Genomic DNA, 16,213 nt, shown 5'->3' with positions numbered 1-16,213 from the left:
CTTGGCCTGCAAAACTGAGAGACAAAAGCAGTTGAATCATAGAGGGAAACTGAGACAGGCATATTGAGTTATGGAGAGTCCTGCTACACAGCCCTTTCTCAGTGACTGGCTCAAGTTTTCAAGGGCCACAGTCCTTGGATTTACCGGTGGTTCTTCTATGTACCTGAGAAGCAGACAAGACTACAACCTTCTATGCCATTTGTAGCATTTGGCAGCCTGAAGTGGGTTTTCTACAAATGCACCCTGTCTGGTTTTGCACAGAAGATCCAATCCGGAAGATTGCTCAAGAAAGGCACCTCCTCCTCCCACACAACACTGTCTCTATCTGGGGTCCCTTTCACCTTCCTCTGAGTCTCAATAGCAGCAGGGTGTGACAAGCAAACATGCTGCTTCTGGCAGTGCTTGTGGCCACAGCTACTTGGTCTTGTAAGTCCTTCTTTATTTTCTTACCTTTCCTCACAGGCACTCATGGCTGTGCTAACAGGCATCTTCCCAAATCCCTGGATTCCAGCTAATAACAGCATTTCTCCTTTTTTTATTTTTTCCCCTAGATGGACTTGCACAAGATATTCCTGTGCAGACCCCTATATCCATCACCAAGTCAAAAAGAAGTGCACGGATGAACTGTGAAATTAAAGGATTAGGGACAAATTTTGATGGCACCGTCATACACTGGTATCAACAGAAGGAGGGTAAAGCTCCAGAGAGATTACTGTTCTTTGTAGCAGGGAAACCTTCAGTTGAAAGTGGCTTTCAAACCGACAGGTATATGGTTGAAAAAGTTTCTGGCCAGAACCGGTGTGTTTTTACAATAAAAGATGTAATTCCAGATGATGCTGCTACCTACTACTGTGCCTACTGGGATCCTCACTGTGATAGAAACTCAAAGATCACCAAGGCAAAAATCTCCCTTAACATCTGCATCACAAAGTTGTAACTTGTGCCACTCCCCCCTGCCTTTTCATTCCATCTGATATGAGCTGCCAAAAGGTCAAACCTTTTCCTGTTACCCAAAGAGAGCAGCTAACTCTGCACAGCTGTCCTTTTCAAAGTCTGGGTCATCATCAGCACTCTGATCTTCAAACACACTAGTATTTTAAGGGCAAAGGAAGACTTCACAAGAATTATCACATCGATACTGGAAACTCACCTGCTCCTTTGGTGCTTCTTACACAGCCATGGCAGAAACCTGGTGGTCCTTGAGGGGAGCAAACATTGCATTGTTTTTTCTAGTCCAACTATTCTTCTCCCTTCTAGGAAAGAAAAGGCAGTAAAAGAAAGACAACATGCTGAAGGAAGTACCTAGTTGGTGGGAACAATATGCTTGTCACCATGTAAACAACGGTAAGTTCCTAGAAATATTGATAAGGTACTGCAAAATCCCACATAGACCAATTTAAATCAGAGATTTACAGTCTCTTATCTACCACAGCTGATGATGTGGTACTTATAAACATCCTCTTCCTTAATTTCATTTTGCAGTGAGTAAGTATAAGGCCCTGGGCACAGCAAGCATTTCAAAGAGCTTGAGAGGAGTTTCTCATGTGCCTTTAGCCTAGTATGTGCCTACTCATCAGCTTTTCTTCTCTTGATGAAGGGTGAAATTCAGTGCCTGAAATGCTGTACCATCACATAGAATGAGCTATGGGATGTTAAAAGGAAAATCAGAAAACCACTAAGCACAAGCAGCCTCAGGTCACAAAAGTCTTAAACACAAAGTGAAGTTTAAGGAAGCAAGTGCCCATGGATTTCAATGAACCCTGTTGGTTCTGTGCTAGCCAGTGGTGTGGCACACATCCAGAAGTTGGCACTGTCACATGCTGTCTTTATTCATAGGATCTCATGGCAGTTTTCCAAAGAGCTGAAATATTACTAAGGTATCTACCTTGTTTTCACCCTTATTTTTTTGTTGTTTTCTGCCTTCTGCGTACAGTGACTTGCAGCATCCGTCACTACTGCACTTGCACTTAGACAACTTCAGCCCAACAAAGAAAACTAAAATAGACCTTTGGGCTGAAGGTTTGTAAAATTTTAAGCAAAGGAAAAGTTTTATTTTCACTTAAAAATTAGCAGGTGTCAGAGAAAGAATATTTTCTATTAATTCCTCCTGAAATCTGGAGGTGGGCATTTCTGTTCTTGTTTGTTTAAGCTGTATCAGTCCGTTCCCCATCTTCTTGCTTATCACTGTCTTTGTTTCACTGGTGTTCATCATAGTAGTGAAGCATCAGAATCACCCAGAAAGTTGGACACGGAGTTATTGAAGCTACTACCAGAGAAAAGAGCTTTTGATATTAAAAACAATCTCTCATACTTATGTCTCATATTCACTGCTTCCCTCCTAGCTACTGCCTTAAAAAGCGCATGCCGATCCTCACTGCCTGAGGAATTAATCCACAGAGGTTTTTCTCTACCATCAAAGCCTCTCCTTAATATTTTCCTTTAGTGTGCCACCCTGATAGTCCCCTCCCTTGGTTCACTGAAGTGAACTCATTAAAGAATATTAGTCTGATGACATAACAGTTTAAAATATGCATTAGGTCTCCAAATGGTTATAGGTCTGTTTTGTCCTCCTCATATCTGCAAGCCCAGTTTGCCCAGGCAAATTAGACAAGCTGTGTGCAATATGCAGTGTTTCACTTTTTTTCTTTTAATGAGATCTCCCAGTTACTCACTTTTGTGACCATAATCTAACAATCCCAGCAACTGCAGGTGAGGTGGTGCTGGCTTCTTCCCTGTGTGTTGGACATGACAGGAAAAGCACCAGTGGGCACCATCCTCTGTCTACATCACTCCTGCCATCATTTCGTGGTTGCAATTATGTTTCTGCCCAGGAGCCTTCAGAGGAGACAACTGCTTTTCTTACACCTACTTAAAGTGAAAGACCTTAACTCTCAGTCTAGTTCCTCCCTCCAGCCACAAAAGTCTATTTCTTAATATTGTTCCACTGTCACACAGGATCCCAGAACTCAGACTGTTTCTTTTAAATGGCAAACTATGCACGGAGGCTGTTTGATCCACAGTGACTCCTCTGATGTTATCTTGGGCTGTTTTGTAAGAAACCCATGAGCAAAGGAACAGCCTCCTTCTCCCACCAGCTGGTATATGAAAAGCTGCCAGTGAGCTATTACTGCAGAGCCTGGAGTGATTCCCGGAGACGAGCAGATACCATACACAGGAGGGCAGAAAACACAAGCTGCAGCACATGGACACCTTTGCAATGCTTCTGGTGCTGGTTCTGCCTCTTTTTCCTCTGCTGAATTGGATTAAGACAACTAAAAATGTACTCCATACAAGTAGTACTTGATGTCACTTAACTACAGGTAAGAGGGGGTGTACTCTTTTGGAAGGAGCAGGATCGTGACCTGCAGGTGTATGGTTTTTAACATGCACAACTCTGTGCACCTATCTGTATGTCTAAAATTAAAGAGGAACCTTCACCTAATTCTTAGGCACTAAGCAGAGGGGTTAGCTTAAAAAATTGCCATGTTTTAGGAAAGAGATTTGCTCCAAAGAGCATTATATGTCAGCTGAACAACAAGGTGCAAGTCTGAAATTCCTGACATCCTCCCGGAAGCAGAGGGCCAGGCCTTCAGCCTCAGCCTCCTGGGGCTCACTGGGGGAAAAAATGGGTTTTCTTCAGCAATGCCACAGCAAGAGAGCACATTGGAATATTGCAAAGCCATGTTGCACAGTGTGAAGCATCTGGATCAAATACTTCGGCACAGGAACCAAGCTAATAATCTCTAGTAAGTACCATTATTATTGATCTGATTTCCAGAGTCATTCAGGTTCTCTGATAATTAAGAATGAGAGACAATAGGAAAATTGTGTGCTGCCCCAGTTGGGTCGGTTAATGGGTGATAAATGCATTGACCTTGTGAAGAGGGTGATCGCCTCTAGAACAATTCCTAAATACTTACTTCAAACAGGGGAATGGGAAAATGAGGAGAGGTAAAAAAAATAAATACTGGGATGGATTAAGTCCTGTTCTGAGAAAGAAAAGCGAACTGCTTGAAAGCTTATACTCAGACAGTGAGTGAGAAATGCAAAATGTTTCTTATTGATAGAAGTGGTTTTGTCTAAGTTGTTTAAGAAGGAAAATTGTCTGGAATGTAATCAATTTCTAGCTCCTGGCCCTGTGGAAAAGAACTGGATTACTTTTGCATTTCTATTATTCTTAATTGAAGCTATGCAATCAATAAGATGAATGCTGTTTTCAGTATAAAGCATAAAGCAATGTCTACAGCATGTTGCTCAGAAAATGCATGATATTACCAAGGTGACTATAATTAAAAGCAGAGGCAAGTTCCAGAGAAATTAAAACGTGTCATCCATGCCACTGACCAGAAATGTTCACTGCTGCAATTTGCTTTTAAACTGTGCCTGTTTGGAGGCAGCTGCTTTTGCCAAAAAGACAACAGCGTAACCACTTACCAAAGGCATTAACTCAGTTATGGGTGTCAGTAAATTTTGTTTACAATAAGGATTTTGCATTTAAAATATGGGCTTCAAAGTAAGAGTTTGATGAAACTTTAATTTTAATACTTTCACACAATAAGTAATTTGCAAGACAGAACATTCAGGGGAAATAAATAACTTACCTGTATATTTAAATTAACAAATAACTAGTAAACTTTCTTACTTTCCTTTGGGAATCATCACGTAACCACATTTCTTTTTAGAACAGCCAAAAGAGGTTACTTCAGATAAAATTTAGCAGACCAGAGGCAACAGATCTTTGCTCAAGAAATCCCAGAGCTGAAGGATTAGAATGCAGTTATAGTATTTCTAAAAATAGGCCTTCAGTCAATGTTTAAAATTCAGCTAAAGTTAAAAAAAGTTAGTTCAGCCTGAACCAGGTTTATCACCAACGTCTACATCAGAGGCACTTTTTCTGTTGCCTGTGCAAGAAAGGTACAGTTTAGGAGATATTGCTAAGCATTGTCAGACTGTGGGATGACGATGTCAAAATATTTGGAAGTGGAACTAAGCTTATTGTTTCAAGTAAGTACAAAATATAAAACTTAACTACTTCTGAAATGCTTTTAATTGCAGTTAGATACTGTCTACATTAAGTGCTCTGCTATTTAAGCTCCTGCTAATTTTAACCTGGTTGAATGTTTCACAGGATTTTCCTCTTAAGCAGCACTTCCATATGGAGAAAGCAACAAAATTACGCTGTTTATGTATGAAATGGGCAACATACAACATCTATTGCAGCACAGATGCAAGATATTTTTGTCTTCAAACATGCATATTCAACATTTGTGCTATTCCTAATTAATTGTAAAACAAAAGTGTCAAACCTTCGGGTTACTCAGGTACTTTGAAAAGCAAAACCTTTTCCTTTAGGGCTATGTCTGAGTATATCAAATGAAAGGAGTTATCAGAGGCACATCCAGAACTCTCTGAAAATGCACATAGTAGAAAGGCTACTCTCTCTTCAACTTATTATCAATTATTGCTATTATTAAATAAGAATGCCAAACTGAAAATGTTTTTACATACTTATTAAAATTATTTTGCTTCAAGTATACTTCAGGTGTTTTGATACTTGCCTGTGATTTGGCTCAACTAAACATCTGAAATGGATACAGCTTGCCTAATTTGGACCATCTGAAAACTGTGTATCTGGTTAGTGGAAGGTACAACTCAAACCCACACCCAGTCTTGCTCCATCTTACTGACAACAAAAATATTGCTTGGGGGTCTTGTGCTCATCAGATGTCAGCATAATGTTCACCAAATATAGGTCAGATTTGGTACAGTATATAAGGAGCAAATTACTTGGACAATATCTGATCACATAGATCTTCTGTTGGTGCTGCCTCTGTCCAGAATCAGATATAGAGCCAAGGTGCTTCAGTTAACAACATGTATGCCCAGTTAAAAACATGCATGCCCTCAAAAACATCCATATCTTTTTTTTTCCTCCCTCCCTCTCACCTCCCACTTTTAGCACCTGCACATTTTTTACTTGTCTAGGCTCTAAAACTGATTATACAGCAAATCTGATTTCCTTTAAAGAATACTGTTTACCCATATAAACATAACAGAGCTGCACTGTTTTTGCAAAGACTTTATTCACTGTGATACGTATCACAAGGTGTTTGGCTCCAGTACAAGACTCATTGTATCAGGTAAGTTGCATGTTATTTTCCATACAATAAGCTATAGGAGCTTGGGTTCATCATATAGGTAAGTGTCACAGAAGGCAGGCACTCAGCCCATTTAGAGCCTCAGTCAGTACCATCCTTGTGCAGGATTCCCTTCCCCAGCTTGTCATTCCTGCATTGACCCTCGTATTTGTAATGTTTCAGATCGCAAACATTTCTGAGAAGAAGCTATTTTGAGCCACTTTTGATCACATTCCTCCTTGGAAATGTGGTGGAAATTGGCCTCTAGTAGTTCCCAGAGCCCTCACGCTTTCCTTCATCTGTACTGAAGGAGTAAGCACAGAATCAAGCAGCTGGGAATTAAGCATTAAGAAAACCTTTTCCCAATACAGATAACAGACCAATATGCAACAGCGATTTCTAAAATCCTTTTTTAATTAGGCTAGTGAAAGTGAAATAACTTGTCTCTTATTATTTTTGTCATGTACACAGCACTCTGGCTGTAGAAACAAACTAGTACCTCCAAATGCTCTTCCTTTTGCTTAAGAATACACATAATGAAGAAGCAATCCAGTTTTTGCCTTTCCTGCAGAGTAATTAGTTTTAATAGAAAGTGGAGGACAAGAATTCTGTTTTTCCCATTAGATATGCTCTAAGTGACATAAACCTGAAGTAAATAACTACACAACACAAGGCAGAGGTACTGTTTCTATCAAATATTTTAAGTGTGGCTTAATACAAAAGCTTCCATTAGCACACCAAGCAAAGATTGCATTTAATGATTTATGTCAGAAAGACTAAGTAAAACATAACTAGAATCCAATAGAAGTATGTGTGTCAGCATGAGCATGTTGTTTTTAGTGACAATCCTTACCTTGTTACTCAGGTAGTTGCCATGCTTTTCACACCTGCAGTTTAAAATAAATTATTTTAAATAATTTTTAAGTCATTTTACTTCTGTAGCATTTTGTCTTTATGTGGGCCAAGGCTTATGACCAATTAATAGAATAAAAGGGCTCTATTTACCTCTTGCTTAAGATCAGGCATTTCATCATAGCTTGTCTTTTCAGAGGTGACTATCCACCATTAGCTCAGTAAATTACTCCTAATGAAAAGAAATTGAGAAAATTAGACTTTGGAATAAGTGGCAGGAATTCCATTGAATCATCAGGATTTGAGTTTGAGCAGAATCTTTTCCCAGATCTGTACTGAAAGAGTCACATATATAAAGAGCCAAACTCCTGTCAACTTGTAATGAATTTGCTTTTGTTCTTGTCATTCTCTTTTAATTAGTCTTGATCAAAAGTGACTCAAGACTTACAATAATGTAGGTAACAGAAGGGCTGGATTTTGAGAGACTGGCTTAGCATTTGCATTTGGTGGAATAGATGACTTTTTAGAAGCCTACAGCAGAATGGGACTTAATCCAACATAAGCTGGCAATACAGGATTCTTCTGTAGCTATCTTTCCAGGAAATTTAGGTACTCATAAGGTTGCAACAGGGAAGCTGAGACTGAAACAGCCCCTCCAAATCCATGTTTTTTCCCTTCCACACAGAAGCAGAGTGACTTGTTCAGCCAGCATGAGGCTGGTTTCCCTCTGCTATCTCTTCTGCTACAGCTTGGGTCTCCCTGGCAACTCACAAGCATATTGCTAACTTGTTTTGAAGTGATTAAAATATTAACATTTCTAGGAAAATGTTCTAGTTAAATTTCCTAGCAGAAATTATGGAATTGATTAATTTAAATGTTATCTCCTAAATATTACTAAAGTATCTACCTTGTTTTCACCAAATGCATGGAATTTCAGTAATTCAAAAAGCTCCAATTACTTTTGGTAATTATTATAAAACATATTTTGCATAAAAACAGATTATTATTACATTTTATTTATACATAGCCTGACATTGGACTAAACTAATTTTCTACCCTTTTAAATCAAAATGGTGAAGGTTACTGTATGCACTAGTTTGCATTATGATTTCTTTTAACAGGGAAAAACATAAAGCCCTGAACTAAAACCCATTATACTTGAAAATCTAAACAAGTGTTAGGCAGAAGGATGGAGCTAGAAGACAGAAATGAGGGAAGATGTGACTACTCAAAATCTGTGGAGTGAAAGCCTCTTACCATGAGTAATATTAATAGGCATAATTGCTAATTGCTTTAATAAAAACATCAAGGATACTACGAATCTGTATCTGATTCTTTTAAGGCAGCGTTCACGAGCAGGTTTCAGTGTGGACATTCCCCTGTTCCATAATGGTCTCTGTTATTGGAAGTGGTGATGGCACCAAGCCTGTCAGAGCTCACAGAGCATCTGGATAACTCTTAGTCATAGGGTTTAATTATAGGTAGTCCTGGTAGCCGCAGGGTGTTGGAATAGGTGATCCTTTTAAGAGTCCCTTCCAACTTGAGATACTCTGTGATTCTATGACCCTAAATCCACTGCCCAAAAAGATCAGCTTGAATTGGTGCATTTCTATGAAGAAAATGGGGTTATGCTAAAACACAGAAGAAGGTTTTTAAAACATTGAGAATAGGAGGATTTTGCAAAGCACTTGTACACAGTGACTAGAAGAAAAAGTCTTTGGAACAGGCACAAAGCTTATTGTTTCTGGTAAGTTTTTTAATATTTAAGAAAATATTACTTTTTCTGGCAATGCAAAATTGAGGGAATGTGATATATTAGTTGTAAAGTTTATAATACAGATTAAAATAGAGACTTAAAAGTATAATGTAGAAAAATTATGTGGAATTCATAGTAGCAGAACTCATTACTTTAGAACCCAAATGCTGGTATAAGAGAGGTCAGGGTAAAATACAGGACTTCAAATAAATTGCTGAAGTATAACTTCTTCTGGATACCTGGGGCTACACCAGGTCACTCCCTTGTGCAAGGCTTACTATCCAGAGCAGCAGTTACTGTAAGGGAATTTTATCAGTCTGGAGGTTGACGAGATATTTGGTTCTGATATGAAACTTAAAATCTCCGTTAAGTGCTTTCAAATATTTTATATTTTATTTTATTTTAAATATGTATTTTGTAATTGGGAGGCTATGGAGTGCAGATTTACAGCAACTTAATGTATTTGGGGAGGCTCACTGTGGGGCTGGACTATACTATATGTTATTATCAATGATAATACCTGAAGTTGCTGGCAAGCAGGACAAGAATGCTGTTTATTTGTGCTGAGAGCTTGTAGCTCCCACCGCCTTGAAGGGGAACTCACAAGCTTTTACTACCAGACAAAATTACTACATTTTGTGGCATCATTCTAGTAATGAGAATTAAAATTTGAACTTAAGAATGCATTGACCTTATTTATAAAATCTTATTTATAGATAATTATAAAGAAACGGTAGGGAGGTTTCATGAAACACTTTTGCCAGTTAATCTATACAAATGTGTATTTTGAACCCAAATTCATTAATAGCTCATTATGAGCTTAACTCTAGAATTTTATTTGCTCAATGTTTTGCAGGCTTGCTGCTTTATTAAGAGAGATAAAAGACAGATTTTAGCTGAAGAAATATCAGTACATGCTTAAATATTATTTTTTAAAGACCTACATAGCTCTTAAAACCTGCCTTAGAAAACTGTTTAACAAAGTAAACAGCAATTTTTTTCTAAACTTTAACTAAAAGACAATGGAGTGAAAGTTCATTACTTAAAAATTCTTCAAAAAGGATCAGATCATTTGCTCAGAAGAGCCAGTGTAAACTATCTCGTTGACTTCATTGACTTAGATATCAGTCAGAAGATACATCAAAAATCTACAGCAGATTCTATAAGTTTTCATTCTTTTTTTCCATAAACATGCCTACAGTTATGGAGATACTTTTTCCCCCCCACGTGCAAACATATATTTACATGTGCAAAATTTAATTTGTTTAGTTCTCCACTGTCATGCATTTACCTGTGCGTGTACATCAGGGTCTCTCATGCATCTGCACAGTTGCAATATGTTTCCTCAGGATTGTGATACAATTCAGATGTTTCATTAAGGGTCTTCATTAAGATGTTTCATCTAGGGTCTTTTTATGGCAAATGGAAAGACATTGGGAATTCTAAAAGTGGAAATTATTCAGTCTTAATAGAAGCCTTTAAAAATGAGCAGGATGAACTAGCAGCTAAAAGCATCTCTCTCTGCTTCTCTATTTAGATTTGATAATCCAAAAGAATAACATCAAACTAGACAATTAAATTTTAGCCTATTGAAATCAGTCAGGGAAAATCTGCAAATCTAAAATAAATATCTAAAATAGTCATGAGGCTTTGCAGAGTGCAGTGTCACTGGGAGAGGAGCTCGTGGTCTTCTGAACACATACAACTCTGGAACAAATAAATAATTTTAGAAATCAGTCTAATCTTGCATCCCTGGGAGGACTGATGCATAAAGAAGATAAAATAACCCCTGCATTAATGTTAGAGAGTAATCAAATTCTTAGCAATTTTATTTCTGATACGACAGAACTCTGTCCACTTAGCACTTCAATGACACCTCTCCAAAATTAAGGGTATTCATAATATAAGGGTTATCTTTTTGAAGGTAGACTGCTTTATGCTTTGATCGTCTTTGCTTTTAAACACCAAGTATTAAATATTCCAAAGAATCACTAAGTTGTGGTACAGGGATTCAATGCAGAAGTTTGATCTAGAATAGCCAGATCATTTAAAGAAAGATGGAAGCTTTTTGACAAAAATACATGCTTATATCAACATGTTTTCTCACTAGGCATCAAAACTGCACCACTCAGCCAGACCACACTTCAAACCCTAGCTGCTCAAACTCAGTGGCAGACTTTTACATAGGAATTTAAAGAGAAAGAGTGGTGTAAGGAGATGAACACCTAAAATCTCTCTGCTGCCTTAAAAACCCGTCTTATTCGGTACCTTCTATACCACAAATGTAAATTTTGAAACTTGTATCTCAGGTATCTTGCAGCTAAGCATAGAGAAAAATGATTGCCCATGAGCCTTGCCTATGCGTGCAGTGCAGAAGTTCTTGTTTAACTGAAACAGACTCTTGAAGTTACTACTCAATTTTTTAATATCAGAATGTCTTCTCTGTGTGGAATAAGTCTGGATGATTTAGATTCCTCCTAATTACATAAGGTTTAATATAGAGTGGGAAATTAAATTGAGATTACCTACTTTTAGCTTGTGGAAACAGCTGCTTTTAATTTCAAATATATTCACATATGCAAAGATTTGAAGGGTAGGTGGTGAACCTTTAACATTCTGTAGACAAAATTTTCATGCAGCTGTTTTTGCATAAACATTATAAAGCAATATTAAATTCCTCTTATCAAATAAATGGCACAGTATCAAAGCTTAGATCAAACATTTTTCAGGTATCAAGACTCTACTGTCTAAACAAAAATTAGTTTAGAATACTTAAACTGAATTTTGTCTTCTGATTTTGAGCTTGATTTTCTGTACCATATTCATGAAAGCTTCTATTAATTTTGGTTCTCTATAAAATAAGATTAAGTCATATTTTCTACTCCCAGTTATCCTAAATAGTATTGTAAGTATTTTTGACTGAAAATTAAAACTTGCCATTTGAGTCTATTGAAATAATATTTAATATAAAGTGCATATGAATACCAGGTTTGTCCAGCTCAGCCAAAAAATTGTTTTTACTTCAAGGATGGAAACAGCTGTAATTCATCCATCCTCTTACCTAAAATTCCTTTCATACATGAGACATTTCTATTTCCATCCTAAGTATTTCATAACAAATGAGAGAACTAAAACACTTGTTAACAAGACATTTAGGTTGTTCCTCTTCATAATTTGTATTTTGTGACTGCATATTTATTAGCTGTATATTGTTGATCTTCCAACTCTCTATTTTGTTCATTTTATTTCCTTCAATAACCAATCCAGACAAAGGAAGCTCTGAACCAGCACACACTGAAATCCTGCAGAAGGAGCATCAAAATCAGTTAATATACCTTTGCCTTATTGAGAAATTCTACCCAGAAGTTATTCGGGTGACATGGACCGATGGAGAAAAGGAGATAACAGACAATGTAGTGAAAGGAGGCGTTTGGAACTCTACAAAAGATGGTGAATTCTCAATTGGTAGCTGGTTAACTGTACCAGCAGAAAACAAAGACAAGAAATACTACTGCAAATACGAGCATGAAAGCAAAGAGGCATCACTACCAACTCAAGGTATATACTACATTTTTAAAACTCTACGCATTATTCTAGATATCACTTTTTCTTTGCAATAAAATTACAGTAACTATGCTTTCTATTTCTGTACCTAAAATCATCTGCTCCTTGGCACAACAATAGTTAAATACACATGCAGAGAAACTATCAAACTTTCTCCTGGAAAAATAACCAAGCCTGTGCTATGGTCCCCAAGTGAATATCCCTTTGTAACAGAAAAACAGCAGCTCTTGGACCTCTGGGGTAAACTAGAAAAGATCCAAAAGGCCTGCACTGAGCCCTCTAGATTACTTTCTAGTCTACAGAGGTTTCTGAGAACACTATTACCTCTGTTACCCATGACTTTCAGGTGTAAGTCCCTCTGACACCCCCTGACAATAGTCACAGCTATTAAAAAAAACCCATTAGTTAAAAACCAGGTTGTTGGGGATGCATAGCAAAGTTTAAACATCTTACTCATAAGCACAGCAATAGTGAGGTAGTAGCCATGTATGAAAAGAAGCTCTCATTTAATTGTAGGATAGATTATGCAAAGCAAAATCTGAAAGACAATGCAATTTTAAATGAAAAAAGTAACCTGTAATCAGTGCAAATTGCTTAAACCATAGTAATATCTTTAGGAAAATCTGCCTATATTGGTTGATATTATTTTATATTTTATAGTATTTTCACAGTACCTGCTTCTGTTAAATTTATTATCTATTAATGTTACTCCAGTGAGTGAGAGCATGGCCTTAAGTAACAATTATATTTCAAGCTTCAAAACACATTCTGACAAAAATACACTTTAGATGGAGGATTAGGGTTTTAGGATTATGTATTTAGAGCTGTAGAACAGACATCTTTAAGCCCATGTATCAATGTATACAAACACCATGATCGTGAACAAACACAAATTTGCTGTGTCAAGCACAAAAAGGGTTTCTTTTAGAGAACAAACCACCAAAATAGCAAATTCCCAACAGAGAAAACGTAGATCATCATCACCTCAGGATTAGTGTTGAGCAACCATTTATTAATAGACTAATTTAGGTCCCTCCCGATGTTAATTATTCTGTAAGTTGTGAGGGCAGACTCCAGCTACTTTAGGGATGAGATCAAGTGGTGAAATTGACTTCAGTTCCAAATAAATGAGACTCTGCCAAGGAACAGCCTGATGGATACATTGCTGAAACCTCCCATTTAGAGCAATAAACACTCAGATACAGATCTTTCTTTCTGTTGCTTAATAGTAACTTCCTGTTTTGCTGTTCCTATGCTGCTCCTTTCCCCCTCTGTTTCTCAATTCATGTTTTTTTTCAGAAAAATCTAATTGGAGCATTTAAACTCTCTTTCCATTAGATGATAGAAAGACAACTTCTCAGGAAGAGAACTGCAGCAACAGCACATATCCTGGTTTTATTAGAGGTAACTAAAACATATTCAAATGTGGGAAAGTGACGCATGTCACACATGAGCTAGCATTTTTACATAAGGACATAATGAAAATTATCTCCATAAATAGCATACACCATATCTGGGGTCTGCAACTTCAAAACACTTCAGTACTACTATGAACTAACTGCTATTGAGGATTATAAGAAGGGGCTATACTGCCTTTATTAGGTTGCTTTATTAGGAGCTTTATTAGGATGGTGCTGTTTGGACTACTAGATTATTAGCCTGCATGAGGTTCCATCAGCCTAGCAATTGTCCAGTACTTTGGACAGAGAAATTGTGGTTTAGCTTCAATAGGGATTCAGGCAAAATCATGAGCACTTCTTTTCAAAAAATCCAACACAAGGACTCAAGAATACACAGTACTACCAGTAATCAGTGCTGGAAGCACAAGAACTGTTCTTGGGGAATAATAGCCCAGCAGCATTGGGAGGCAGCTGACTGCTAAGAAACCTGCTTGGGCTAGAACTTATTAGCAGTACAAACCTGATGAAAGGACACTCATACTTTGTTTATATACTGCTCACAATAATTAATGTAACCACAGCAGTAAATAGACTACTCAGTCCCAGTTCTACCTGTGTTTTAGAAGGTTGTACAATATTTACACTAAACAAGACTTCTGTTTGTTACAGATAACATATTGCCCAGGACAGCATATTTAGTGTACATCATCCTTCTTCTGAAGAGCTCCATGTACTATCTCATCGTACTCTTCTTCATCTACAGAATGTGGGCTTCAACCAAAAAACAAGGAAACAAAGCATAAATGCTGGTTCAGGAAAGGCTTACAAAACAGTCTTCAATTTGCTTTTCTATATGCTTATCCATATAGACTCCTCTGCTCTCACTGTTAGATGTAACAACAAAACAAAAAAAATCCCCAAATAATTTTCTGGCATTAGTGTACAGGGCTCGTTTTGCTTTACTGCTACTGTTCTTATATCAGCCTGGTTTTCTGAGCATTCAGCTGAGGTTGGCAATAGGAGTAAGGTTACATTGCTTGGATTTTAAACCAAAGTTCATCTTGCAAAATGAGGAAGGTACTCGTGTTAAAAGTAGTTATAGGTGTAATGGGGCTTTTGACATATAAAGTACAGATACATTTTGTTATGGTGCTTAAAGCTTTATTAGGAGCATTCCTGTGCTGTAAATTCACAGGCATTTGTTATTTTTACTTTCAATGATTTATTGCCACCCTCATGTATCCATCAAATCATGATTAAATATTCCAAACCGATGTGTGCTGCAAGAGCCAAACATAATTTTTAAAAGCTAACAATATTTTAAATTAAGAAGTTAGATGAACATAAAGGCAATTCTAAGGCACACACATACAGAACCTAAAGAAATGCACCAGGCCCCACACCAGCACTGTGACAGAAACTGACAACTTGCACATTGTTATTTTATAAGAAAGGAATCAATTGTAATGATCACAAACATCATCTTGTTTAGAGTTACCTTTTTAAGTTGAGCAAAGCCCTAAATCTGAAGATTTGCTAGAGAAAGGTTTTTCACAACAGAGGAAAACTTCTCTGATGTTGGACTTCAACTCTTTATCTCCAAGTTCCACAAATCAGTTCCATTCAAATTTCTGTGGAAAAATCAGAAGTAGATATATCGGGGCAAAGCATTTGCTCAGCTTGGGGCAAAACCCTGCAATAAGTTTGGAGTTAAGTGTCTACAGCATTTACACTCACTGTATTTGTAATGATGTGGAGGGCAATAAAAGCCTTCCTACAGGTGCACTTGTGAGGACTGTGTTTGTCCTCCAACATTTCCACAGCATGTACCAGGATGGCTAGAAAATCTGATTAATTTCTCTGTGCATATAAAAACCTTAGGAAATCAAAGATCACTGAAACCACTGGTTTTCTGGTTTTTAATGTATTCAACAGGAACATTTCTACACAGAACAATAAAAGCATAGCTTGTTACATCTTTTCTGTTGATGGGGCTAAGCCAAACCAAGGCAAAATGCAGCGCAGTTATAACTGAAATGCCTTCTAGGACTCACGTTGTCTCAAGGGAAGGAGAACGAGTCAGGTTTAGTTCTAACAAATATTTTACTAATGGCATATCTTGCAAGTTATTTTGTAATCTGCATACTGTAACCAATGCAAGTAATTCCTGCCTTCAATGTCATGTTACTCTTCAATGCAAAGAAAGACATGTCTAGTCTTTAGTCAAACTCTCTTTGAGAAACAGTTGCTATCTCATGCTATTATTTGTTAAGGCTTGGTTCCAATCAAAGTGAAATAAAATATCTACTAAAGTATTTCTGGAATGCAATTACTGTAGATTTCAGTAGCATCAGCAGTATTACTGTCCCAGTCTCCCCTACCTTTATCCCTGCTAGAGAAACGCTTGATTGCGTTGATGAACCACAATCTCTCTCACTAAAATGATCCCCAAATCCTCTTCTCATGTCTCATACATGAAACTGAAACATGCTGCTCATGGAGTA

At 37.4% G+C, this 16,213-nt stretch overlaps 1 protein-coding gene across 1 annotated transcript; it reads left to right on the top strand.

Moving 5' to 3' along the window:
- Nucleotides 1–383: 383 nt before the first annotated feature.
- On the top strand, nt 384–14,512 carry LOC104389995. The gene is made up of 6 exons (XM_009999063.1): nt 384–426; nt 552–863; nt 4,951–5,004; nt 8,695–8,736; nt 12,013–12,303; nt 14,379–14,512. Exons 1-6 carry the CDS (start codon nt 384–386, stop codon nt 14,510–14,512), a joined length of 876 nt encoding a protein of 291 aa, XP_009997365.1.
- Nucleotides 14,513–16,213: the final 1,701 nt, after the last annotated feature.

Source organism: Chaetura pelagica, unplaced genomic scaffold (assembly GCF_000747805.2).
Source record: "Chaetura pelagica isolate M959 unplaced genomic scaffold, ChaPel_1.0 scaffold396, whole genome shotgun sequence".
NCBI lineage: Eukaryota > Metazoa > Chordata > Aves > Apodiformes > Apodidae > Chaetura > Chaetura pelagica.
This window is presented reverse-complemented; position numbering and strand designations above follow the sequence as displayed.